Below are 27,284 nucleotides of genomic sequence, written 5' to 3'. Positions count from 1 at the left end.
CTTGTCAAAAATAAATATAAGAATGTAGAAATGCTTAAAGAAGATCTAGAATTAATGCCATCATGTGACTCCTGATTTTTCTGTGAATGTTAGTACACATGTGTAGTTTTAACAAAATGGGATTCTATGGAAGACAGTGGTTTTTTTAAAATCTTTTTGTGAAATATACAGTGGACAGCTTTTTCATGGATTAGCCACACCACAATAAGTGACAGCACACACAGATGTTCTCTAATTTAAACAACCGATACCCTACAGGTGGACATTTAGATGTGGGGTATTTTTTTCAGGTGCAGCTCACTCAACATCAACCCCAACTGCCTTCTTGTGGCCTTCTTCTATCTTAGGAGCTGCGAAAATAAATACTTGCTTCCTCTGACACCCTGACAGCTAGAGGTGCCTGTGTCAGTTGGCTCTGGCCAATGATGCTTTGAGGATATAGGAGAAAAAAAAACCAAAATAGTTGTTACTCAATACTACACAGTACCTCTGGTCACCAAAACGTGTGCATTTCTCTCCTCCAGTCCACTATGCAGATGAGCAGATTCTCCAGTGGACACCAGCCAAAGGTCCCCCCATTCCATTCAGTTCTGAGTCTATCTGGAGATCATAGAAGTTCCCACAGGTTGAGGGCTGAGTCCAGGGCTGCCTTCACTTCAGATGTCAATTAAAGTCCAGGTCACCTGTGCTTCTCATCGGCCAGACACTAGGGTCACTGCAACCCCTCCTTGGGTGCCATTGTTTAGGATGGCTGGCAGGACTCATGGGTGCTGATTTATTAGGAAGGGCTTTATGAAGCCTTTATGAAGGAGAGGAAGAGATGTAGAGGGGGAGATTCCATGCCCTCTCTGGCACCACTCTCCAGGATACTCCCCAGGGTCGGCTATCTGCAAGCTCGTCTGAACCCTGTTCTTTGGGACTTTTAAGGAGGCTTCCTTATGTAGGCACGATGGAGCACATCGCTGGCCATCAGTGATCAACTCAATCTTAAGCCCCCTCCCTTCCCAATGGGAGTGAGGGTTCCAACCCCCAATCACATGTCACCCAGCCCCCATCCAGAGGCCACCGTCATTGCCAAAGCTTACAAAAGGCACTCATTACTCTGGAGGCTCTAAGGTCTGTGCGAGCCACAGAAAATGGGATGGAACCAAATACCCATTGCACAGTCTCACAGAGACGTAAGTGGAAGCAGCTAATATCTCCTGGGCACCTTGCACAGGTGGCACTTCCTGAGGTGCCGCTGTAACTGCTAACAGCAGAGCAAGGAGCTGGGGGTCTTTCTTGCCCACTCATGGCATCTCCAAGTCTCCAGCAAGCCCTGGACTCCCGGCTGATGGGCTTCTTACAGCACGGGATAAACAGACCCCATGTTTAAGCCATAAATAAAACTACACAATGCCTCTAGGCACTCAGCAGATTTTTGAGATAAATTCCCGGAAGTAGAATTGTTGGGTGGAAGATAACACATTTTTCAGGCTTTTGAAAGGTTCTATCAGCATCCACTCCCACCCAGTCCACGGGAATGCATGCTTGCTTTTCTTACTCTTTTTCCATCTCATGGGTGAAAAAGGAGAGCTCTCATTGCTCTCATTTTAGTTTGCGTATGTCTCACCACTGTGGATAGGGAGCATCTGTTCCTGGGCTTAGCAAATGTTTTCCTTCTTTTGACAACTTCAAGTCTGGGACTTTGGAAGCAGTAGCTTCTCTCATCTTGGCACGTGGATGGTGGGGGAGGGGGAGATGTGGCGAGAAGCCATTGGCTTGAAGTGGCCCTGGCTCTCCTTTAGGCTCCTGTCACTTTCCAGGAGGGTGCTACAGGCATGAGCTCTGCCTCAGGACTGGACTTTGGCCTGCATCCAGATGCCTCCACAACCCCACGATGCTTGACAGGGATCAAGGTGAGCTATATTGCTAAAAAAAAAAAAAAAAAAAAAAGGCTGGAGATCCTGCAGATCCTGCAGCTTAAGGCCTACGTGGACCAAGTTTCTGAGCAACTTCGGTTGCTACTTTAAAGGCAGTGGATGAGTCATCATTTGCATATGCAGAGTAGAATCAGAGACTAGAAGGCAGAGAACAGGGATTTCTCATAAGCAACACAAGGGTCTCCATATAAACCAGCCATTTCCAACAGTACTGATTACTGCAATAGATAACAAGGACTTTCTGCTACTCCATCTTGATGTGGAGTAACATGTCTCTATTTACCCATTTCAAACTGTTTTGGGAATCACCCAGGTCTAAAAAAAGAAAAAGTTTTTGGAAACAAAGGCTGGATTGATTGTAAGGCTACACACACCTGGGGAGGGAGGCAGGGCCAAACGTGTGTGCCGAAGACGACACGAGAAAGAGAACAGAGTCCAAGGGGCCCGGGCTTTGTAGGCCTTTGCAGGTAGACACTACCCTTCTAGATCCCTTCCCAGTAAGGAGTCACAGCAGAGGGGCACGGTGCTCACACGGCGGCTTTCAGCTTCCGCAGCAGAAGAGCCACAGTGTGAGCAGCCTCTTGCTTGCGAAGACGGGCTCAGGTCCACTCTTTGCCCCTCCAGAGCTCCCATTTTTTGACGGTGCCTGGTCACTTGTATGGAGTACATGAGTGATGGGGTGATTCCAAATTACTAACATTTTTATTTGCTTATTTTCATTTTTATTTGAAAGGCAGAGACACAGAGAGATCGCCCATCAATTGTTCACTTCCCTAAAGTCAGCAATAGCCAGGGCTGGGTTGGACCAAAGCCAGAAGCCTGGAAGTCAATCTGTGTCGCCCATGAGGGTGGCAGGGACCCAAGCACTTGAGCCAGCACATGCTACCTCTCAGGGTACCCGTTATCAGGAAGCTGGATGTGGCAGAGGAGCTGGGACTTGAACCAGGATGTCCAATATGGGATGCAGGTGTCCTAAGAAACAACTTTGTTTGTCTTTAAAGATTAATTAATTTATTTGAAAGGCAGATTTCCAGAGAGAGGGTGAGACAGAGAGAGACATTCCATCTGCTGGTTCACTCCCCAGATGGCTGCAACAGCTGGGGTTGGGCTAGGTTGAGGCTGGGCGCTTCACCTGGGTCTCCCATTTGAGTGGCAGGGGCCCAAGCATCTTGTGCTGCTTTCCCCAGGCCATTAGCAGGGAGCTGAACTGGAAGTAGAGAAGCCAGGACTCGAACTGGCACCCATATGGGACACCAGCATCGCTGGCAGCACTTTACCTGCTAAGCCACAATGCCGCCTCCCTGAGCAACATCCTAACTATTGTGTCAAATGCCTGCGCCAAGTGTTTATATCTCAGCAATTTTACATAACCAAACTGAGGACCCTAAATAATCTGTTTATGTAGGGTTATTTCTATTGGTAGTAGAAAAGTTGAGAATGTTTAAAAGTTTACTTACTCATCTAACGTAACAAAAATAATCCCACTATATGTGTTAACATAAATAACACAATTTTATTTTTTAAAATATTTATTTATTTATTTGAAAGGCAGAGTTATAGAGAGACAGAGGCAGAGGGAGAGGTCTTTCAACCGCTGGTTCACTTCCCAAATGGCCGCAACAGCTGGAGCAGGGCTGATCTCAAGCCAGGAGCCAGGAGCCAGGAGCCAGGAGCCAGGAGCCAGGAGCCAGGAGCTTCTTCTGGGTCTCTCACGTGGGTGCAGGGGCCCAAGCACTGGGCCAAGCACATGTTTTGTTGCTTTCCCAGGCCATTAGCAGTGAGCTATGTTGGGGAGGAGGGGTGGAGCAGCCAGGACTCAAACTGGAGCCCATTTGGGATGCCAGTGTCTGTGACAGCTTTACCTACTACACCACTGTGTTGGCCCCCACCATAGGTGGTTAATGTTGCCAAATTTTTAGTTTCTCTGCCATATGCTAAATCTGTACAAACCTTTGATACAGATGGCAATCAATAAACTTAATCTGGGACAGTTTTTTCCATAGCAGTACCTGGAAACATCTCATGGATGTGTGGGCAAGGAAGGCCTTACTAGATCAGTATGGGGACGCGAACCTTCCCCCTGAACTTGAGCCCAAGGACGTGGGCCATCCTCCACTGCTTTCCCAGGCCATAGCAGAGAGCTGGATCGGAAGTGGAGCAGCTGGGTCTTGAACCAGCGCCCATACAGATGCTGGTACTGCAGGCAGCTGCCTCACCACAGTGCCACAGTGCTGGCCCCTACTATTTCCTTCGAGAATACTTTTATGCGATATTTTAAATGAAGGTCAAATGAATAAACCTTTCTCTGCAGATACAGAGTTTGACAGTCTCCTTAGATCTGAACCTGTTTTCATTCCCTCCCATAATACAGATTGTATCTGCTTGCGTTTCATTTTGTGATTCTGTTGGGAGCGGTTAGACGTTCTTATACATCTGCATTTTAAATCTAAATCCTCTTTAATATAGCATATGGGAGAAAACTGACTTGTGCCAACTTAGTTTAGCTATTTTAAACAGGAATCTCCAAGCATCAAATTTCCTCGTGCTCTGGGAACAATGTATAGTGTGAACAAAAGGTTACGGAGGAAAGGAAATGTAATTGATTCTGAAGAGCGTGAAGGGCTGCAAAGAACGCCTTGTCAGAGAGGGGGCTCTCTGAGGTTCCCGCGGACGGTGGCTTCTAGCCAGCCACGTTGCAGCAGAACTCTCCAGTCCAATCTCCAAGCAAAGCAGGGCTGCAGATGCCTGAAGCTGCTTTCTAAGGATGTAAACAAATACAAACATGGTAGAGGAACTCACGAAACTCACTTTGCCCCGTGCTGATGAGCTGGCTGACTTAGAGGGAAAGTGGGACAAACTCTGCTCTAGTGCAAATCCATTTTTCTTGCTGGCCTCAAGTCCCTCGTGTTGGACACGAGAGGGTTAGACAGACAAGGCCCTTTCTTGATGCTGTCTGGGATTATAAGATCCACAGGCGACTTGCTCTTAAGCCTCCCGAGTCTCAGAGAACAGAAACTCTAACACAACTGATTTAAGAACATCAACATTTATTTAACATGATAAAAAAGAAATGAGATATGAACATTTGCATTTAAACAATAGTAAGTAGCCTTTAATACATTACATGTGCTCATTGTATATATATACACAATGAACATAATTACATTTGTACACAAACTAAGTACTGGATTTGAAAACCTGCTTATTGCTGTACACACTATTCCAATGAAGTAGAGACCCAGTACTTCAAATTACCTACACTTTTTTTTTTTTTAAGAAAAGGTAAGCGATAACATTTGTGTTTAAGCTGACGAGAGTGTGGCAGTAACTGGACATTGCAATCTGACCGAGGAAGAATTATAGTGGAGAATGGGACATTGTCACTTAACAGTAATAAAATGGCACATTTTAAATATATATATATGTATATATATAAAATTTTTACAAATCAAGTGTGGAACAAAGCACTGCAGTAGCCAAAATGAGAAGGAATAAAGAAAAAAAAAGCAAAACAAGTTTCATTGGAAATAAGAAGATACTGATGTAATGAAAAGCAAAAGGAAGTATGAATTCACCTAGACTTAAGAAACATCAAACCCTGGAAATCAGCAGCTAACTAAGCTCTGGCTGTGGACCGCACACTGAGAAGCACCTTTACGGATGTGCTCTGAAACATAGCAGCAAGCTGGTGTCCGAGTAATAACCTTGAGATTACGGAGTGTACATATGGACCGTTAAAGCTGTTTTGGAATAAACATTTTCCAGAAGTGATAAAATGATGCTCCGTGGCCAAAAGCATCAGAACTATGAATTTCATAGATTTAAAATATACTGTACAGCCTCTTCTTACATTGCTGAAGGTCCAGGTCTGCAGCTCTGAATGGCTTCAGCAGGAGTCGGTGTAGCTGGAAAGGGAGAGGGGAAATTACTTTGACACCTGCAAAGTGCATGAATGACCCCTTCCCAAAGGGAATAACAAAGACCAACAATGGAACTGACAGGCACAGCCATGCAAAGCTAAAAACCCAACACAATTAAAGGACCCCTCCACCCAACTTCCATGAGCTTAATTTACAAAGCCCCAACAAGTACTGCAATTAAATAGCAAATGGGAATTAAAAAAAAGTACCCACACCTGGGGCAGACTCCAAAGATCAACAAAAAATAACACAAGATGTGCCTAATGTGACTAAGACACGTAAAAATAAATCTGCCCACACAGCAGTGTCATCTGTAAAACTCTCTTAGGTTCTGCCAAAACTCCTAATTCAGACCGATGACACATGCACAGTGGGAAGATACCGACAGTACACGTTTGCGTGCCACTAGCTGTCTGTGGTGGCTGCGCGCCGTGAGGCTGGAAAACATCCTGCACAAACGGTGCCTCATTACAGTGCCTGCCACTGCTGGTCCTCGCAGTGAGAGTAAGTCAGTAAGAAGCTGAGAGTCCTGGAAATGTGCTTGAGGATGCACTCGGAGAATCCTCTACTATCAGAACGGGCCGTGCACAATGAGTTATAACCTGCTTAACAGGCCAAAAATAATGTGACTGGCTCTTTTTTTAAATTTTTTTTTTTGACAGGCAGAGTGGACAGTGAGAGAGAGAGACAGAGAGAAAGGACTTGTTGGTTCACCCTCCAATGGCTGCTGCGGCCAGCGCACCACGCTGATCCCAAGCCAGGAGCCAAGTGCTTCTCCTGGTCTCCTATGAGAGTGCAGGGCTCAAGTACTTGGGCCATCCTCCACTGCACTCCCGGGCCACAGCAGAGAGCTGGACTGGAAGAGGAGCGACCGGGACTAGAACCCGGTGTGCCGGAGCCACAGGTGGAGGATTAGCCTAGTGAGCCGCGCGCGGCACCGGCTCCGTGACTGGCTCTTGCCACGCATTTTTCTATTAAGGCAGAGGCCCTCTATCAACTCTTCACACGGGAGAAATCAAACAAGTCTGATGTTTAGTCTTTTCTAAGTCTGGGGTCATTCTGTCACCAGTAGCAACTGTCTCTTCTAAACCTGTTGAATTAAAGGTTTACATACAAGAGTGTCAGAGGGAAGACACGGATAAGACCACAACCAATTGGTTGTAACTCCAGCAAGTGCTCCAGTCCTGCACAGACACTAACTGACAAGCGAAAAAAGCCTATTCTCAAGATTCCAGGTGGACAGCATCGCAAAGATACTAACATGACAAGACAACATAGAGAAAAAAGACACAGATTACAGCTGCTATAAAAACGGGTGGCTCAGGTATGTGTTGTGGCCCAGCGGGTGAAGCTGCCGATTATGAAGCCAGCATCTCACTCTGGAGTGCTGGTTCAAGTCCTGGCTGCTTTGCTCCCCATCCAGCTCCTTGTTAGCATGACTGGGAAGGCAGCATTAGATGGTCCAAGTACCTGGGACCCTGCCACCCATGTAGGAGACCCAAATGGGGTTTCAGGCTCTTGGCTTTGGCCTAGCCCATCCCGGGTCATTGTGGCCATTTGGGGAGTACACTAACAGATGAAAGACCTGTCATCTTTCCCTTTTCTGTCATTCTGTCTTTCACATAAACAAATCTTTTAAAAAAATGTGAGTGGAAGTAGATTCTAGAAAATAAGCAATACTGGACAGACGTAGTTGAGTTAGGATTTATACTCATTTCTTCTGAGAATCTACAAATCGAAGAAGTCGTCAGCAGGGGCTGGTGTTGTGGAACAGCAGGTTAAGCCAGCATCCCATATGGGTACTGTTTTGAGTTCCAGCTGCTCCACTTCCAATGTAGTTCCCTGCTAATGCGCCTGGGAAAGCAGCAGCAGATGGCCAGATGCTGGAGCCCCTGCACCCACGTGGGAGACTAGGAAGAAGCTCCTAGCTTGGCCTGGCCCAGCCCTAGCTGCTACAGGCATCTGGGAAGTGAACCAGTGCGTGGAAGAGGTCTCTCTTTCTCTGTTCCTCTCTCTCGCTGTAGAACTCTGCTTTTCAAATAAACAAATATATATATATATACACATATATATATGTGTGTGTGTATATATATATATATAAAAGATGTCAATAATAATGCTCAGAACAAAAAGATGTCAATGATCCATTCCCTTGGCTGTACCCTAAACATTTCTTTGTCCTTTAAAATAATGAGGGAATTCCCAATGAGTCAGACATGTCAAGGGAAAACCTTACATAATGGATATGTAATGACTTCAACAGTGGCCCCAGATCTGACTACAGGAATGAACACTTAAGTAGGAGCCCTGCTGCCAAACGCTGGAGGCTTTGAATCGGCACAGGCCGCGCCCTCCAAGGCCTGCAGCGTTTACGGATGATGGAATCAGAGACGGAAAACTGCCGTCATGGAGCGCAGCACTGGAAGGGGCGAGCTGGAGATCTGCTCTGCTACCTTCGGTCCCTGGCACAGTCCCTGGCACAGCTGTTCCACCGACCCTCCCTGGGGTCAGTCCAGAATGAACCGTGGCTCGGACTTAACCAACCAACCGATGAATAAAATTCAACAAAAACCATGTGACAGGCAAGCAGAGAGGCAGAGGGAAAACGACGTACTTCCGAGACTACACACACATGAAATGCGACCCTTCCGGGAGCTGCGGCTGAGCGGACGGCACCGGGGACGCCGAGGACTCCGGGGACAGGGAGGGACTTTTCACTGAAACACACCAAGGAAACGTGGGGAGAGAAACATCTGTAAGACACATCTGCAAAGTAGACCTGGAGCTCCTCGCCCGCAATTAGCACTCGTCCCACAAAGGGAAGGAGATGCTGGCTGGCTTTGGCTTGTGTTGTGATTTTGTGATCTGGCAGGTGACAGTTGAGCATGAAATGCCTTTGAAGGCTTAGTGAAACAGTGCAGGTGGCTGGAAGACGAGACGCTGCCACGCAGCTCTCGGACTTCCGGGTGGTCACCAAACCTGGCCCGTGAGAACGCCTGTGCTCCCTGCCATGTGAGTGACTGGGACAAGGGAGAAGACGTCGTTCAGCATCGCTGCGAGAGAACACGACTCACAGAAACCTGCAGGTGCTGCATACAGCAGAGGCCCTGTCCAGAAGTCTGTGCCCTTTTGAGGAGCGTCCTGGGGCGGCTGTGTGGTGCTGAAGTTAAGGTGCCTCTCAGCCAAGTACCCTGTAGCAGAGGGCCTGGGTTTAAGCCCTGGCTCTGCTCTTTCCCAGCTTCCTGCTAATGTGCACCCTGGGAGGCCTCTTAAGTACTTGGGTCCCTGCAGCCTACGAGGGAGACACGGATTGAATCCTGGGCCCTGCCCTCAGCCTGGCCCAGCCCTGGCTCTTGCAAGCATTTGTGGAGTAAGCCAGCACATGCAAGAGCTCTCTCTCGCTTTCTCCTGGTCTTTCAAATACGATAAACAAATACGTGAGAATTTACAGAAAAAGAATAATAGTCCTGAATAACTGAACTTCATTATTCCTACCCTTCTGCAAAAAGGGTGGTCGTGGGGTTTATGAGTGGGTTTCTGCTGATGAGTGACAACAAGCAAAGCTGACAATATACATACACTAGTGGTATGATACGGTCATTCCTGGCCTTCCCAAATCCTCAAGATGCCAAGAAATCTGAGAACTGAGTACAAAAATATTAGTTTATTTTATTTATGTGAAAAGCACAGAAACAAAGAAAGAGAGAGAGAGAGAGAGAGAGAAAGAGTGGGTTTTTATTTGCTGGTTCACTTCCAAATGCCTATATCAGCCAGGGCTGGGCGAGGTTGAAGCTAGGAGCCTCAAACTCCATCTGGGTCTCCCACATGGACAGCAAGGACAGATGTATTTGAGCCATTACCTGCTGCCTCCCTGGTTGCCCATTAGCACGAAGCTGGAATTGACCTGGGACTGAAATCCAGGCACTCTGACCTGGGATGTAATGTTCCAAGAAGTGTTGCAACTGCTGCGCCAAATGCCTGTCCCAACAACTTATGTTATCACACGCTAAGGATAACGACTTTGTATATCAAAGAAAGGCCCGGATGTGGATTACCGTGGGGAAGAATAAACAAGTCCATTTTACTACTTGCTTAGATACTGAACTCTCTGTAGTTCTCAAAGTGGCAGGTTTGTGAGTATTCCGGGAAAACACCCTGAGAACACGAAGTTTTCCAATACTGCAGCACCTTTTTAACAGAAGTTGATCGAGTGATTTGGGCCTCAAAAACCAAAGCCAAAGCCAACGAGCTGATCCCCAAACAAGAGGAGGCCTTGATGCGGGGGCTGCGCTGCCCTCTTCCAGCCAAGGGCACCCTGCAGGTGCATGTGGGAAGGCACCACGGCGAGCCTGCAGTCAGGTGCCTCCGGGGCTGCCTCCTTCACAGGGGGAGCGAGTGCAGCCGTGAAGCGGAAGCACCAGCGGGGGCGTCTACCTGCCGCTGCCGGGCTTCCTCGTGAAACCTCCGGCGTCGGCTCGCAGGGAGTCAGGGCTTCCTCCTGTTCCTGAAGACTGTCCTTGGCGGCTTCTTCAGGATGCTCTTCTGGTTTATGATTTGTGACTGCTGTCTCATCTTGAGGGCTAATAAAAGCAGATTAGCATTTTATAATTTGTTATAGAATTAATTTTTTGCTCTGAAAAATTTTAAACATACAGAAAAGCCACCACCTGTATTTAACAACTGCTGACATTATGCTTGTAATTGGCCTCATTTTTTTTCTCTTTCTTATGGAAATTCCAAGCATAAAATGATTAGAGCAAATAATATGTGAAGTGCATATACTCAGCTTCAGCAGCTGCCCACACATGGCCAGTCTTGTACAGTCCCCCAGGCTCCAATTCCCAAACTATTTAAAAACAGATTCTAGACATGACATTTATCATTAAATATTCCAGCATATATATATTTTTAAAAAGTTCATTTATTTTATTTGAAAGGCAGAGTTACAGAGAAGCAGAGGTAGAGAAAGACAGAGAAAGAGAGACAGAGAGAGAAAGAGAGGGAGGCAGAGAGACAGAGAGAGAGATCTTCCATCCACTGGTTCACTCCCCAAATGGCTGAACAGGTGGAGCTGGGCCCATCCGAAGCCGGGAGCCTGGAACTTCTCCTTGGTCTCCCATGTGGTTGCAGGGGCCCAAGGACTTGGGCCATCCTCTACTGCTTTCCCAGGCCATCAGCAGAGAGCTGGATTGGAAGTGGAGCAGCTGGGACTCAAACCAGTGTCCATATGGGATGTCAGCACTGCAGGCGGCAGCCCCACCTGCTTTGCCACAGCACTGGCCCCTTTAGAATGTATTTTTTAATACCCTAATGCCACCACATATCCAATAAGAGCTCAAATTTTCCTGATGGGGCAGGTGTTAGGCCTAGTGATTAGGACAGCTTTGTCCCATGTTGGAGTCCCTGTCTTTGACATCTGCCTCTGTCCCCGACTCCAGTTTCCTGCTAATGCAGCCCCTGGGGGGCGGTGCTGTTGGCTCAAGTGACTGCTTACTGCCACCCGCGTGGGAGAGCTGCACTCAGTTCCTCGCTCCCAGCTTCAGCCTCAGCCCAGCCCTGCCACTGTGTGCATCTGGGGAGTGAACCAAGATTTGGGAGTACATGTTCTTTCTCCTTCTCAATAAATAAGATTAAAAAGAGAAAAAAACCATTATGCCTAATTAAAAAAAACTTTTTCCACTTGATAACGTTATTTTAGAATTGTCTGAATCAGGTTCCAGATGAAACCCATTCACTGGATAACCTGACAAGTCTCTTCTAGTCTAACTTAATCTGAAGCAAACTGCCCTGCATCTCTAATTCTTTGCCATTTAACTGTGAAAGAACCTCGCTTCTCGTCCTAGATAGTTCTAGATTTTGATGACAGCATCCCTCAGATCTTTATAAGCTGATGTAATTTTGAGTGTGACCATATTTAGGTCCTGGGGAAGCAAGTAATACTTCCTTACTTCCTTAGGCAGCTGCCACACACTTCCTTGGTTACACCTGGTTTCTTTTTGTGATGTTAAAAATGATCAGTGAGTTCAGGGGTTATCTGCTCCATCTATTCATTACAAGGTTCCCTGTCGGATTTTCAGCTGACAGCTCCAGCAGCCATCAAGAAGTACTGTTCTAATCTATTATTTCATCAGGGTTAGGAAAGCAAGGGTATTCTAAGTCTCTCATACCTTATTGCATCAAATCCTTCTAAGAGGAAAAATATTTCCTCTCACTATTTGGTTACAGTTTGCTTGGGTTTTATAACATACTTGTTTCTTTCCCTTTACGTACCAAGATCTGTAATTACATGTTGATTCTTTTTATTTTTAATGATTCATTCATTCATTTACTTATTTGAAAGGCAGAGATGCAAAGAGAGAGAGAGAGAGAGAGAGAGAGAGAGATATCTTTCACCTCCTGTTCACTCCTCAAATGCAATGCCCACAACAGCCAAGGCTGGGCCAGGCCCAGGAGCCTGGAATTCCATCAGGGTCTCCCAACTGGGTGGCAGGGGCCCAAGTACTTGAATATCTACTACTCTCCCAGGTGCATTAGCAGGAAGCTGGACTGGATGCAGAACAGCTGGGACTTGAACCGGCACCACAATATGGGACGCCAGTGTTGGAAGCAGCAGTTTAACACACTACATCACAATGCCAGCCCCAGAGCTGGTATCCATCTATCTCGCAGAGAGACACAGAAACAGACCTCCCATCTTCCCTCTCTGTCTCTCTCCATTTGAGAGGCAGAGAGATAGAGCTATCATCTACTGATTCATTCCCCAAATGCCTGCAATGGCCTAAACTGGGCTGGGCCAAGGGTGGGAGCAAGGAACTCAATCAGTTCTCCCACTTGAGTGGCAGGAGCCCAGTTTCTTGAGCTATCACCACTGCTTCCCACGTCTGTATTAGCAAGAGGCTGCAGTCAGCAGCTGGAGCTGGGAGTCACACCCAGGCATTCAAATGTGCGATGCAGGTGTCTTAAGAGCTAGGCTACATGCCTGCCATAGAACTGGTAAGTTTTTATCGAGGGTGAGATGGAGGATTTACACTAAGAAGGCTTGTTTCAAACACAGGTAAGGGGCTGGTGTTGTAGCCCAGTGGATTAAGCCACTGTCCGTGACGATGGCATCCCATATCAGAGTTCCATGTTGGAGTCCCTGCTGATCTGCTTCTGAGCCGGCTCTCTGCTAATGTGGCTGGGAAAGCAGCAGCGGACGGCCCCTGCCACACACGTGGGAGACCAGGATGGAATTCCTGGCTCCTGTTGCAGTCATCTGGGGAGTGAACCAGTAGATGGAAGATCTCTCTCTCTGTCATTATGCCTTTTAAATAAGTAAATAAGAATCTTTTTTTTAAAAAAAATATATATATAGCTAAAAATAAACGCAGTCATCCTATTTGGGCACTCAGCTCTGACGACTGCCGGCTCCTGGCTGCCGACTGTGGTCACAGCCGTGTTGCGGTGCGTGCTGGGCTGCAGCGGATGGGCCCTCCAGCTTTTTGCAGGTGTATTTACTGAATTCTTCGTAAGTGCTAAGCACAGTGGTAAGTGCTGTACATGTATTTTCTTACTATGTGATCCTTACAGCACTTCTAGGGGATCAACCAGGTCATCCCCGCTTTCACACAGGTGAGCAAGTGTAGGAATTATCTTGGGAAGGTCAAATGCGTGGGACTGTGACCATGCGGGTCACCCTGTTTCGGCAGTTACACAGCTCTGTGCATGAATCTTGTTTTTCTTAATTATTACCTGCATGTAGCTTCCTCAGCCATCTCCTTTTTGTCTCTCTCTTTATCCACCACTTCCTCAGAGTTTACTCCATTGGGCTCAGGCTTGAAAAGCATCTCGTAGAAAACAGTTTCGGTTCTTTTCAGCTACAGGGTAAGAAGAAAAATTTTCTTTTCAAAGTATTCTTGCCATGTTTACTATTTATTAGTAAATCTAAAATAAAATTCCAAATAAAGTGTTTATTAAAATTATATACTGTCAAAGTTTACTGATTAAAAAAAAATTAGATTCAAGCACATACATTTGCAATATTAACATTCTTCACTACTAGGAAGTAAAAAGTCGTTTGTCCAAAGAGATGATGCACATTGTGAAGACTTAACTGTTGGGATATAATATTCTTTAATTTAGTTAATAATTTATTCCAGTCTGAATGGATCATGTTTTACATTTCTAATTAATGCAGATTTTTATATGGCTGAATACATCAATCTAATTAAAGGAAATCTATCACTTCACTTGAAACAATGGCCTCTATAATTGACATACATGTCTTAATTTCAGCTTTATCACCTAATCTAATCTTAAGAAATCTACCCGTTTGAAATGCTTGTCTTCAATAATCTACCTCTTTGCTGAAGGCTGTGTCTTGGCGTTCAGCTTCTTTTAGTCGAACGATGTCGTCCACAGGAGTTTCATGGTTGGGTTTCTCATCACTGTCTCCACTGGCAGGGTCTGGCTCCTTTATATTATCATCCCTCCTGCGAGTCTGCGCAAAAGAGAACATTTCAGATTCAGGCTGTGCAGATATGTGTATTTCTCTTAAGACAATCAACAGAGGAACTCTTATATGTGTATACAAACATTTTGTTATCTACACACATGTGTGTATATATTTACACACACAATTAAATATGGCAGTATTCCACACATTTTCCTCACTGTTCTCTTATAACCCATCCATTTTTTAATTTGTAGAATAAAACAGTATTCAACTGCTGCTCTGTTTAATCTCCAACAGCAATGCCTGTTCCTGATTAGACGGAACCGGAATGTCTATTAGAGAGGGAAGCACTCTCGGTTGATGCAGCTGCTTATGTCAACACTGATTACCTCTCAGATCCTACCACCAGGGAACAGTTGTCGACTAACAGGGACAGGCTGGACAGAAGCTACTCAGGAATTCTGCTAGCCTGGCATCTCTGCTCCTATTTATGAAGAGGGAAACAAAGAGAAATGGAGTGATGTCACTTTACCAGCCTGCGGCTGGCAAGTGGTGGACAGCGGACAGGGATTCTCACTAGAAGCTCTTCTGGGTTATGGTCTGGGTCATGCTAAGTTTGGACACAGAGAAATATGCATTTTATTATGAAGGGAATTGGCGACTATCTTGGTAACCTGGATGGCATTGCACATTGTCTCTGAGAAGAAGCCACATTATACTCAAGCAAATTAAGTGTGCCACCGGTACAAAGGCCCCCAACAAGAACTTCAGTTCTGGTATCTTAGTCCAGGGCTACTTCCATTTCACTAAACTAAATAACCATCCACACTGTTCATCAGTCATACGATGTATGATTCTAAAAATCAAGTGGCATTCAACTTGTGCACAAGAATGACCTAAAGCAATCGCTATACCTGGGTAACCCTAAATGGATTATCCCTTAGACTTGAAGGGCTCTGTAAGGGTGACTGGTCTGAAGCACCAAGGACACTGAATCCTTTTTTCTTCTCCCGCAGGCATGCTTGCTGATGTCTCCTTATTCTTTCCATCTGCTCTTCCACGGTCATCCGAGGTCGAGTACTTTCAGCCAGACAGAGCTGTTCCACTGCACTTCTTGGTCTTTCCTTGAAATTAAAAATAAACATATCATTAAATACAGAATACCTCCTGAAAAGTGTAAGGCAATGCTTTCCATTGCTTTGTTTTCAAAATAAAAAGTGGAGGCTTTGAATTTAGCTGATATGAGAAAGGCAATTTGTGCTACTCTGTCCGTAACTGGTGACTGGTGATGCCTGGGCAATGACAGAAAGAGAAGGGGGGAAGATCCAGGGAAGACGGGGAGAGGAGGAACACAGAGAGGGCTCTCCCTTGGTAAAGAAAGAAAACATAAAGGGAATGGGGGCTCTGGAGAAAGCCGACCCCCGGGCCCTGCATTAGGAAACTGCATAAAACTAAGAGCAGGCTAATGGGGGGCCCAGTGTCTAAATATCAAATACTGCTTATTTTAATAAAATATATTAACACTTAAAATTAATTTTGAGGAGCAGAGAGACAGGGACAGCACTGAGCTGAGCTGAGCTGGAAACCAGGGGAACTCAACCTAGGTCTCACTCAGTTGAGAGGAGAGGAGCCCACTCAGTTGAGCCATCAACAGTGCCTCCCCTTGTTCCCAATGTCAGGACGCTAGAGCCAGTAGTGGAGCTGGCTATCGAATCCATGTACTACGAGATGGGGTATGGGTATCTTAACTGCTCAGTCAAATGCCCACCTGCACCCCAAATATATATATATATGTATGCGTATATATATATATATACACACACACACATATATATACATGTGTATGCATAAATATACACATACACGAAACATTTATTTATTTTTATCTATATGAAAGACATAACGACAGAGAGAGAGAAAGGAAGAGAGGGACAGAGATGTCGTATTTGCCTCTTCACTCCCCAAATGTCTGCAAAAGCTAGAACTGGGCCAGGCTGAAGAGAGGAGCCTGGAACTCAATCTGGGCCTCCCACATGGGTGGCAGAGGCCCAGGCACTTTAACTGTCATCTGCTGCCTCCTAGGATGCATTAGTAGGACACTGGACCAGAAGCAAACAGTCAGGACTTGAACCAGCATTCCAACATGGGACGTGGTTGTCCCACGAGGCAGCTTAATCTATTGTCCCAAAATGTCTCCCTCAAAAAAAATTTTTTTAAGTCACATATTTACTGTGAGAAGACTAGTAGGAGAAACTCTCTCAGACATTTTATGATCCATAATAAAACTATGGAATTTATTTTTTATAAATCAGACATCGTATTTGAATTTAAAAAAAAAAGAGTTATTTTTATTAATCTGAAAGACAGAGTTAGAGAGTGATGGAGAGAAACAGGGAGAGAAATCTTCCATCCACTGGTGCATTCCCCAGATGGCCAGGGCTGGGTCAGGCTGCAGCTAGGAGCCAAGAACTCCATCCATGTCTCCCAAGGGGCCCAAGCACTGTTGCTTTCTCCAGGTACATTAGCCGGGACCTGGGCTCAAAGAAGGGACTCAAACCAGTGCCCATATGGGATGCCAGTGTTTCAGGTTGTGGCTTAACTGCCTGAAAACTTTTGTATGAGTACTGTATGTGTGTGTGTATATATATCTGGCTCATTTTCAGAGTGTTATCAATGTGTTTTCCCTCTGTCTCTTCCCTTTCTCTGTCACTCTACTTCTTATTTGGTTTTTATAAATATTTATTTTATTCATTTGAAAGGTCGAGTGACGGGGGAGAGGGGAGATCTTCCTTATGCTGGTTCACTCCCCAGATGGCCACCAGGGGTGGGCCAGGCTGAAGTCAGGAGCCTGGAGCCCCATCTGGGTCTCCTACGTGGGTGGCAGGGACTAAGCACTTGGACCATCTTCTGCTGCTTTCCCAGGTGCACTAGCAGAGAGTTGGATAGGAAGTGGTGCAGCCAGGACGCCAACTGGTCCCACATGGAATGCCGGTGCTGCAGGCAGCAGTTTTACCTGCTACAGCACAATGCTGGCCTCCACTCTGCCTTTTAAATAAATGAAGAAGCTAGAAATGAATCCACTAATATCTTTGTTTGGTCTCAACACGCACTATTTTTAGTTCTTTTTCTATTGATTTGTTTCCTTAGCATGACAATTTCCAGAGAAAACATCTCAATTTGTAAAAATTATCTTTGAACAAACAACAGTGCCACAAAAGCATGATCACTAATGTCAATCCTGATGCACAGCTATTCATTATTTTTCTTTCAGTGTCATCATTTCTATAGGTGTTTGTAATTTTTTACTAATCGAAAACATTACATTTCTTATAAATTTCTTATAGTCTTTTTGGACATATTCTTTGCACTTGTATTTTCAAGAATAATGATGCGGCGGGGAGGGGGGGGGGCTGGCATTGTGACACAGCAGGTTAAGCTGCTGCTTGTGACCTGGTATCCCATACTGGAGCGCAGGTCTGAGTCTTAGCTGTTCTGTTTCCTACCCAGCGCCCTGCTAGTGCATCTGGGAAAGCAGTGGAGGATGGCCCAAGTATTGGGTCCCTGCCACCAACCTGGGAGACCCAGATGGAGTTCCTGACTCCTGGTTTCACCTGGCCCTTCCCTCCCCTGCTATTGTGGCCATGTAGGGAGTAAAGCAGTGGGTAGAAGACGTCTTGTTTCTCTCTCTTTCTGCCTATCAGACAAACAAATAAATAAACCTTCAAAATAATAATGATACATCTTATCCTTTGTAGTGCTTTGCAATCTCTTTCCATAGCTTAAAATTATCTCGGGGCCAGTGCTGTGGTATAGCGGATAAAGCTGCTGCCTGCAGTGTCGGCATTCCTGTATGGGCGCCGGTTCGAGTCCCAGCTGCTCCACTTCAGAGCCAGCTCTCTGCTATGGCCTGGGAAAGCAGCAGAAGATGGCCCAAGTGCTTGGACCCCTGCACCCATGTGGGAGACCTGGAAGAAGCTCCTGGCTCTTGGCTTTGGATTGGCACAGCTCTGGCTGTTGGGGCCAACTGGGGAGTGAACCAGTGGATGGAAGACCTCTTTCTCTCTCTCTCTCTCCCTCCCTCCCTTTCTCTCTGCCTCCCCTCCTCTCTCTGTAACTCTTTCAACTAACTAACTAAATAAATCTTTAAAAAAAATAATTGCACGCCGGCGCCACAGCTCACTAGGCTAATCCTCCACCTACCGGCGCTGGCACACTGGGTTCTAGTCCCGGTCGGGGCGCCGGATTCTGTCCCGGTTGCCCCTCTTCCAGGCCAGCTCTCTGCTGTGGCCCGGGAAGGCAGTGGAGGATGGCCCAAGTGCTTGGGCCCTGCACCCCATGGGAGACCAGGAGAAGCACCTGGCTCCTGGCTCCTGCCATCGGATCGGCACGGTGCGCTGGCCACAGTGTGCCGGCCGCGGCGGCCATTGGAGGGTGAACCAACGGCAAAGGAAGACCTTTCTCTCTGTCTCTCTCTCTCACTGTCCACTCTGCCTGTCAAAAAAAAAAAAAAAAAAAATAATAATAATTGCATGCGAGATAAGTAGAGCATTTGTAAAGATGAAAAGTGAAAAGTTCGTTTGCAGTCCAAATTCCTGAAGAATACTTAGAAGACAGGGCATTAGGGAGCTCCAGCATCTTCCCAAGAACAAGGCTAGACTGGTTTAGAGTCAGTTTCAAGTAACTGTATCTCAGATGAAAATGTGAAAAACAGGATTTTTTTTTTTCCCAGTCGCGCTGCAGGTCCCTCAGTTACCAGACAACTGGCAAACTTCACAGATGGCACAGCTGAAGGCCCTGTGGCCTTAGGCCAGCCAGGGAACACACCAGCTTTTGGGCGGCCAAAGGAAATGTCTGTCACTGTCATTGATGAAATCCTTAGTGATGTCCAGGAATGTGTTAGGGGGAAGCTGTCAGAGAACATGTTCCACAGACGGCAGACTGGACTAACACCCCGTGCCAAGGCTGAGCTAAAGAAACTTAGACCTTAGGGCAGAGCTTTGGCGTAGCAGGTTAAATATGGGTGCTGGTTTGAGTTCCAGATGTTCCACTTCCAATCCAGCTTCCTCCTAATGGCCTGGGAAAGCAGTGGGAAATGGCCCAAATATTTGAGGCCCTGCCACCCACAAGAGAGACCCGGCTGAAGCCCCGGGTTCCAGGCTTTGGCCTGGCCATCCCTGGAGCCCATCTGGGGAGTGAACCAGCAGATGGAAGATGTTTCTCTTTCTTTCCCTCTCTCTCTAACTCTGAATTTAAAATAAACAAATAAATGCTTAAAAAAAGAAAAGGAAACAAACATGAGATATGGACTAGGCTTGTCATCTGAGGGGCTGATTCTCTAAATGTAATAAAAAAATTAAGATTACTGTTTTTTTGAGTATGCAAAAAGAATTCTGCTAAAACACTAAAAATACAAACATGTAAGAAAGCAATAAATGGGTTGCAAGTCCTTCTAGATAAGTACCGTTCTCAGATCCAGCATCTTCTTCGTTTTCCTTAAGGTTACATAGGAAGCTATTGTTGACGATTCGGGTGTTGGAGATTTTGTTCTTGGAGGAACGACCCCAACAGGAAAGTGGGAACCTGAAAATCAAAACAGCAGTAAGCTGCACAAAACATCTTTCACACAACACTGCTTTCTCCGGACAAGCTGAGTTTCTCAGGCTTTTAAGATTAGAAAGGAAATTGATTATTTGAAATGAGGCAGTCACTGATACTACCGGTTAAATGTGAGGTTAAATTAAGAAATACTCATGGCATTTTTTTTTTTTTTTTTTGACAGGCAGAGTGGACAGTGAGAGAGAGAGACAGAGAGAAAGGTCTTCCTTTGCTGTTGGTTCACCCTCCAATGGCCGCCACGGCCGGCGCGCTGCTGCAGGCGCACCTCGCTGATCCGATGGCAGGAGCCAGGTGCTTTTCCTGGTCTCCCATGGGGTGCAGGGCCCAAGCACTTGGGCCATCCTCCACTGCCTTCCCGGGCCACAGCAGAGAGCTGGCCTGGAAGAGGGGCAACCGGGACAGAATCCGGCGCCCCGACCGGGACTAGAACCCGGTGTGCCGGCGCCGCAGGGCGGAGGATTAGCCTAGTGAGCCGCGGTGCCGGCCAAAATTAAGAAATACAGTTCTAGAGATTAACAGATGACATGAAGAGGTACCAGCCACATACAGAAGGCCCCCTTTGCTGCAGTGGCCCGACTCCACCTCCACCCTAACTTGTTAGTCTGAACCCCTCGCACACGACTAACCACCAGAGTGGCAGCCCGCAAGAATTAAGCCATTTACCTGAATGTCCTTACGTCTCTCTCATCTTTTTCTTTTAAAGGCATATTTTATTTATTTGAAAGGCAGAGTCTCAACCAAGTATCTACTAACAAGGTTAACAATAGGTAACCATTTTCACTTTCTCTTTTTGGATTTTTCAAAACTTCTACAATGAACACATGATGCTTTCACAATTAGAAAACAACAAATAACCACCCACACAAAACATTAACACGGTAACAACAAAAACTAACAGCACATTAACATAACATGCCTGCGTTTACACCACGGCCATCTGTGTAAGCAGGATATATGCTATTGTCTGCAAACTGTCTTACAAAAGTAAAACACCAAGTTAGCAAAAATCTCAATGGTTTTGTTTAAAAAAAAAAATCACTCTTTGGGCCCAGTAAGGTTATAAAGAAAGAGTCTCTTCAAGGTTAGTTACTGGTGTTCACCTTTAAGAATCCTACTTTAAATCATGTTATACAAAATAAACGACACCATTTAATAAATGACACTTATTTAGAAGAAAGCCTATAATTACAAGAAACACACAAAACTGTAAGACTTTAAAAAGAGGTAAGACTTCCAGGAAGAAATCAGCACATACTGGAGAACACATTTCAAATGACTCTTTATGAGTAAATACTTGCATTGGTGGAACAAATGAAGGCTTATCTATTCATTTCTCAAGTCAATTAAATTCCTGTTTAAGAGTTAAAGTCATTTACAAAATCATGTATTAAGCACTTTCTAAGTATTGTAAACCTGACCAATCTCATTTATTCCATAGACAACACAGGGCATAGGAACCAGAATAAAGAATAACAGATGTAAAATCAAAGAACAGAACACAAGCCTTATCTATTACATGCTTCAAAAACTTCCTCTTAGAGAGGAGGCTACAGGCGGCCAGTGATGTGGCTCAGCGGGTTAAGTTGCCGCCTGTAACCCCAGCATCCTGTATGGGTGCCAGTTCAAGTCCAAGCTGCTTCACTTCCAATCCAGGTCGCCACTAATGCACCCGAGGAAAGCAGAGGATGATGGCTCAAAGACTTGGATCCCTGCATCAATGTTAGGAGACCTGGATGGAATCCCACTCTCCTGGCTTCAGACTGGCCCAGCCCCAGCAGCTGCAGCCATTTGGAGAATGAACCAGCAGAGAGAAAATCTCTGTCTGTATCTCCCTCTCTCTGTAACTCTGCCTTTCAAATAAATAAATAAACCTTAAAAAGAGCCGCTACGACTTAAGCGCTCATGGGAATTAAAATTCTGCTGTGAGTGTGGTCCATGACAATGTTCTCAATATCCTATCTGATGGTGGCATTCCCTACTCAACTCTGATAGACCAGCAATACTGCCAGGCCACAAAGTCCCAATTTTTAAATGCTGGCAACCAATTTACTTTTGTGTGTGTAAAGTATTATGAATCTATCTAGTTTATAAAAATTAGTGCAAAAATCTTAAATAACTAATGATTAAACAGAACCTAGTAGCTAGTCCATAAAAGGCAAAACACAAATATACCATGGTTGGAGTTTATGCTAAGATTGCAAATGAATGACTTGATTTTAGAAAAGTACTAATTATAGCTCACCATTTTAGTATATAAAAAGAGAAAAACTACCATCATTAGGAAAGGTATCTCATAAAATTTAGTATTACTGAATTTCTTTTCACAAAAAATATACTTTATTAACATAGAAAATAACTGATACTTCTGATGTAGGCAAAGAGGTAGCTAGCAAGGAGGCTCTCAGACCTCCAGCCCTTCCCTGTAGCCATGCCAGCTCCAATCAGCTCCCTGCACCCACTCTCCTTGCAGCAGAAAACCACCCATGGCTGCTAGCTGTGTTCCCGTGATGACTTAGCCAATTGTAATTATTATCATGATAGTTACCATGGCTGACATTCCCACTCCCATCATGCACCTGACACCATGACACTTCTGAGATTTCCAAAAAGGGGCAAGGAAATGGGCAGTACTCAAACCCCACTCCAGACACCAGCCCCTATGCCTCCAGGTCACTTAGAGGGACAATGGCTAACCATGCTGGGTGCAGCTCACTCTCCAGTGTGCCCACACTCCTTCGTGAGTGTGCACTTTTGCTTTTTTTTTTTTTTTTTGACAGGCAGAGTGGACAGTGAGAGAGAGAGACAGAGAGAAAGGTCTTCCTTTGCCGTTGGATCACCCTCCAATGACCGCCGCGGCTGGCGCGCTGCGGCCGGTGTACTGCGCTGATCCGATGGCAGGAGCCAGGTACTTCTCCTGGTCTCCTATGGGGTGCAGGGCCCAAGCACTTGGGCCATCCTCCACTGCACTCCCTGGCCACAGCAGAGAGCTGGCCTGGAAGAGGGGCAACCGGGACAGAACCCGGCGCCCCGACTGGGACTAGAACCCCGTGTGCTGGCGCTGCAAGGCGGAGGATTAGCCTAGTGAGCCGCGGCGCCAGCCCACTTTTGCTTTGTATCAAATAAATTTTGGTTCTTTGTGAACCTTTAACCATATCTTGTCCTCAAATTTTTTCTTGTCTTAAAGAGACAAGAATCTGGACCCAGGCATCATATATCTTGTTCCACCCACCTCATAACACTTCCATAAGATGACAATATGTAGGTATCCCAAACCTAAGCCACTAATATAATCAATGGGAAAAATTTAAAGCCATTCCCACTAAGGTTAGCAAGAGAAATAGGATGTTTACTGTGTCCTTCGTTCCTTGTTTTTGTAATTAAAAATTATTTTTATTTTATTTGAAGGACAGATACAAAGATCTTTCATCTGTTGATTTATTACCCAAGTGCCTACAATAGCCAGGACTAAGAAAGGCTTGAAGTCAAGAGCCTGAAACTTAATCCAGCTCTCCCATGTGGGTGGTAGGAACTAAGGTAGTTGAATTGTCACCTGTTGCCTCCCAGGGTGCACAATAGCAGGAAACTGGAATTGGAAGCAGAGCCAAGACTCGAACTAGGCAATCTCATATAGGATGTGTGTATTCCAAACAGCACTTAACCACTACACCAAACACCTGCCCCTACTTTTTATATATATATATGTGTGTGTGTATATATATATATATATATGCTTGGAAGAGCGAAAGGGGGAGAGGGAGGAGAGAGGAGGGGAGGCGAGGCGAGGTGAGGTGGCTGCTGTCCACAGCAGCCAGAGCTGGGCCAGGCTGAAGCCAGGACCCAGGAACTCCATCTCTGACTGCCACATGGGCAGCAGTGATCCAGGCACTTGGGCTGTCGACTCCTGCCTCCTATGCACAGTAGCTGGAAGCTAGATTGGAAATGGAGGTGAGGCCGGCGCCGCAGCTCAGTAGGCTAATCCTCCACCTGTGGCGCCGGCACACCGGGATGGTTGGGGCTCCGGATTCTGTCCTGGTTGCCCCTCTTCCAGGCCAGCTCTCTGCTGTGGCCAGGGAGTGCAGTGGAGGATGGCCCAAGTGCTTGGGCCCTGCACCCCATAGGAGACCAGGAGAAGTACCTGGCTCCTGCCATCGGATCAGCGCCGTGCACCGGCCGCGGCGGCCACTGGAGGGTGAACCAACGGCAAAGGAAGACCTTTCTCTCTGTCTCTCTCTCTCACAGTCCACTCTGCTTGTCAAAAAAAAAAAAAAAAAAAAAAAAAAAGGAAATGAAGGTGAGACTCCATCTCACAGGCTCTCCAATACGGGATGCAGGCATCTCAAGAACAATGCCCACCCCCTTATTTCCAAATACTACCAGGGAACTATTAGCCAGACTTAATTTTAGCCATTCTGTGCAAGTTCGGTGGTATCACACTGTGGTTTTCACTTGAATTTCCTGAGGAATAAAAAATCATGTATTCGCCAACAGGAAGGGAACAAAGAGGTGGTGGCCTTTGTGTAATGCTCTGCCTCAAGTCTCCTCAAGAAGGCAGACAATTCAGTAACTTCCTTAGTACCCACCCTGTCACTTACCACCTACTACAGAACTCTTGCCTGGCTCATCTGCTCGAAACATAGCAGATACAAGAGAGTAAGTATAAAATATGTAAAACTAAATAGAATAATGGGATCAAATGAACAACTGTCCATGCCCTGTGGGTTAAATTCTCAGACAGGCAGTTACAGATTTTTGGTATTATAGTTACAACCCATCAATCAACCCACTATTGGTTGTTTGGAAATCGTGGGTGACCGTTCTGCCTAAACTGTGCTGCCTATGTTGCAATGTTCAGCCTGACTGTATCACTCAGTCTGACTCAGAGGCTGCTTATAATTCTACTCTGCCTTTCCTCGGTTTCCAGCACACCCCGGCTAACCATACTGATTGCAACTTCTGTTTTGTGTCATCCCTTGGTGTGCAGACCTAGAACATCAAGTCCTGCTGCAGTAAGTGTAGAGCAAAGTGCGAGGCCACATGAAGAGCTCACTGCAGTACGCTGGACTCAGGTGCTTGGCAGAATTTATGTGGTGTGACGGAGCTGGAAATGTTTTCCTTTCCCTTTTACTACATATAGCAGAACAATTTCCTGTTAACTAATATGGCGGTGACTTTCAGTTTTAGTTCAAGTCCCCTAGACAAATTCTTCATCTGAATATGTCTGAGAGGCAAACTGTTCAATTAATCTGAATAATGACCCATTTACTTAGTAAGTATCCAGTTTGAGAAGTATCATTGCGAGAGGCTGGCATTGTGGCACAGAGGATTGAGCCACCACTTGCAACACTGGCATATCATACTGTAGCGCGGGTTCGAGTCCTGGCTCCTCTGCTTTCTGCTAGTGCACCTGTGAACGCAGCAGAGGGTGGTTAAGTACTTGGGATCCTGCTGTCCAGCTGGCAGACCAGGATGGTTCCTGCCTCCTGGCTCCAGCCTGGCACAGACCTGATTGTGTCAGCCATGTGAGTGAAGCAGTGGATGGAAATGGAAATCTCTTTCTCTGTCACATTGCCTTTGAAATAAATAAACCTTTTTAAAGAAAGGAGTATCATGGTCTTCAATAGCTTTTCTTGACACTCCTAATCCTATTCCTTTTCTCCTTAGAGGCAGTAACTGCTGAATTACATGTTTATCTTTCCCTGACTTTTCTTCAGAGTTTTATGTTTGGGTTTAGAGAATGAAATCCCAAAATGAAGTCTACAGTCAGCCTCAGAAGCAAAGTGTCTGACCTTCTTCTGCCCTTCTCTCTCCCACCCCTCATTCTCTTCCAATGCAAGCCATAGAAATCAGAATTCCTCCTCCCCAAGGTGGGAGATAGAAACCAGAACCCCTTTTACCCAAACCAAGCATTAAAATCTAAAAATATGATCTATGTTTCCACTACATTTCTGTGAGAGTAAGAAATTCAACCTCATTTGATTTCAGGTCCTAAGGCGCCCCCCCCCCTTCCAGAAAGGCTCTTGCCCCCCACCTGGCAGGAAGCAATGCTACAGACAGGCCAGGGAGAAGCTAGACAGACAGGCATTGCTGGCCTGCCGCTTCGGGCTGCCACTGCTAGATCGCACCGTTTTTGTCTGCTCATGTGTCTACACAGAAGTCCAGGCTTCAGTGACTCTAAGCTGAAGCGTTCACCTGCTTCTTTGCGTCTTCAGTTTGAGAGCTTCTGTGTCATACACAACCCTGACCACAGAACTGTTAATGCTGTCCTCTCTCATGAACGTGTCTTTTGTTACAGAGGTGTCGCCCGTGATCTACCATCAGGAGCAGCAGGAAAGGGTTAACCTCCTTTCTGCCTCCACAGTAGTATCTGAATTCCTAGAACATTCACTACTTGAGTTTTACCTTTTTTTTTTTGACAGGCAGAGTGGACAGTAGTGAGAGAGAGAGAGAGACAGAGAGAAAGGTCTTCCTTTGCCGTTGGTTCACCCTCCAATGGCCGCCGCGGCCGGCGCGCTGTGGCTGGCGCACCGCGCTGATCCGATGGCAGGAGCCAGGAGCCAGGTGCTTTTCCTGGTCTCCCATGGGGTGCAGGGCCCAAGCACCTGGGCCATCCTCCACTGCACTCTCTGGCCACAGCAGAGGGCTGGCCTGGAAGAGGGGTAACCGGGACAGAATCCGGTGCCCCAACCGGGACTAGAACCCGGTGTGCCGGCGCCGCTAGGCGGAGGATTAGCCTAGTGAGCCGCGGCGCCGGCCGAGTTTTACCTTTCTAGCCTTTACATACACAGATACTGAACTCACATATTGTATCATGTGTCCTTCTATAACTTAATATCTTCATTTAATAGAAGGTTCAGTTTTAGTCACATTTTGGATGTTTTAATAAATAACAATAGCTGTGTTTTTAGTTTTAACTCAGGTGAAGCATTTAGTTCAATGACATTTGTTACAATTACTGACACATTTAGATTTCTTTTTACAAATTTATTTTTTGTGCTTCATTTTCTCTTTCTACTTCTTTCTTAATATTATTTATTTACTTGAAAGGCAGAGTTACAGAGAGGCAGAGGCAGAGAGAGAGAGAGAGAGAAAGAGAAAAAGAAAGAGAGTAAGGTCTTCCATCTGCTGGTTTACTCCCCAAAGGGCCGCAACAGCTGGAGCTGGACCAATTCAAAGCCAGGAGCCAAGAGCTCCTTCCTGGTCTTCCATGCAGGTATAGGAGCCCAAGGACCTGGACCATCTTCCACTGCTTTCCCAAGCCGTAGCAGAGAGTCGGATCGGAAGTGGAACAGCCAGGACTCTAACCGGAGCCCATATGGGATGCCGGCGCTGCAGGCGGCAGCTTTACCCACTATGCTGCAGAGCCAGCCTCCCATCTGCTTTTTCAAAAAATTT

The 27,284-nt window shown here is 46.0% G+C and overlaps 1 protein-coding gene across 42 annotated transcripts in view; it reads right to left on the bottom strand.

The window, feature by feature from the left end:
- Positions 1-4,952: 4,952 nt before the first annotated feature.
- Positions 4,953-27,284, bottom strand: part of PLEKHA5 (pleckstrin homology domain containing A5) — a 265,114-nt gene continuing 242,782 nt past the window's right edge. For 23 of the 42 annotated variants that reach the window (XM_070048507.1, XM_070048484.1, XM_070048485.1 and 20 more), the window contains 7 exons: positions 19,738-19,856; positions 15,191-15,400; positions 14,181-14,321; positions 13,574-13,698; positions 10,277-10,422; positions 8,473-8,559; positions 4,953-5,827 (listed from right to left, as the gene is read on the bottom strand). In XM_070048507.1, coding sequence (XP_069904608.1) covers positions 5,769-5,827; positions 8,473-8,559; positions 10,277-10,422; positions 13,574-13,698; positions 14,181-14,321; positions 15,191-15,400; positions 19,738-19,856 — 887 coding nt within the window. In that variant the 3' untranslated portion in view covers positions 4,953-5,768. Of the gene's footprint in view, positions 5,828-8,456; positions 8,560-10,276; positions 10,423-13,573; positions 13,699-14,180; positions 14,322-15,190; positions 15,401-19,737; positions 19,857-27,284 lie in introns of all 42 variants that reach the window. The other 19 variants (XM_051850800.1, XM_051850804.2, XM_051850802.2 and 16 more) reach the window with 3 other exon arrangements.

This window comes from Oryctolagus cuniculus, chromosome 9, assembly GCF_964237555.1.
Source record: "Oryctolagus cuniculus chromosome 9, mOryCun1.1, whole genome shotgun sequence".
NCBI lineage: Eukaryota > Metazoa > Chordata > Mammalia > Lagomorpha > Leporidae > Oryctolagus > Oryctolagus cuniculus.
This window is presented reverse-complemented; position numbering and strand designations above follow the sequence as displayed.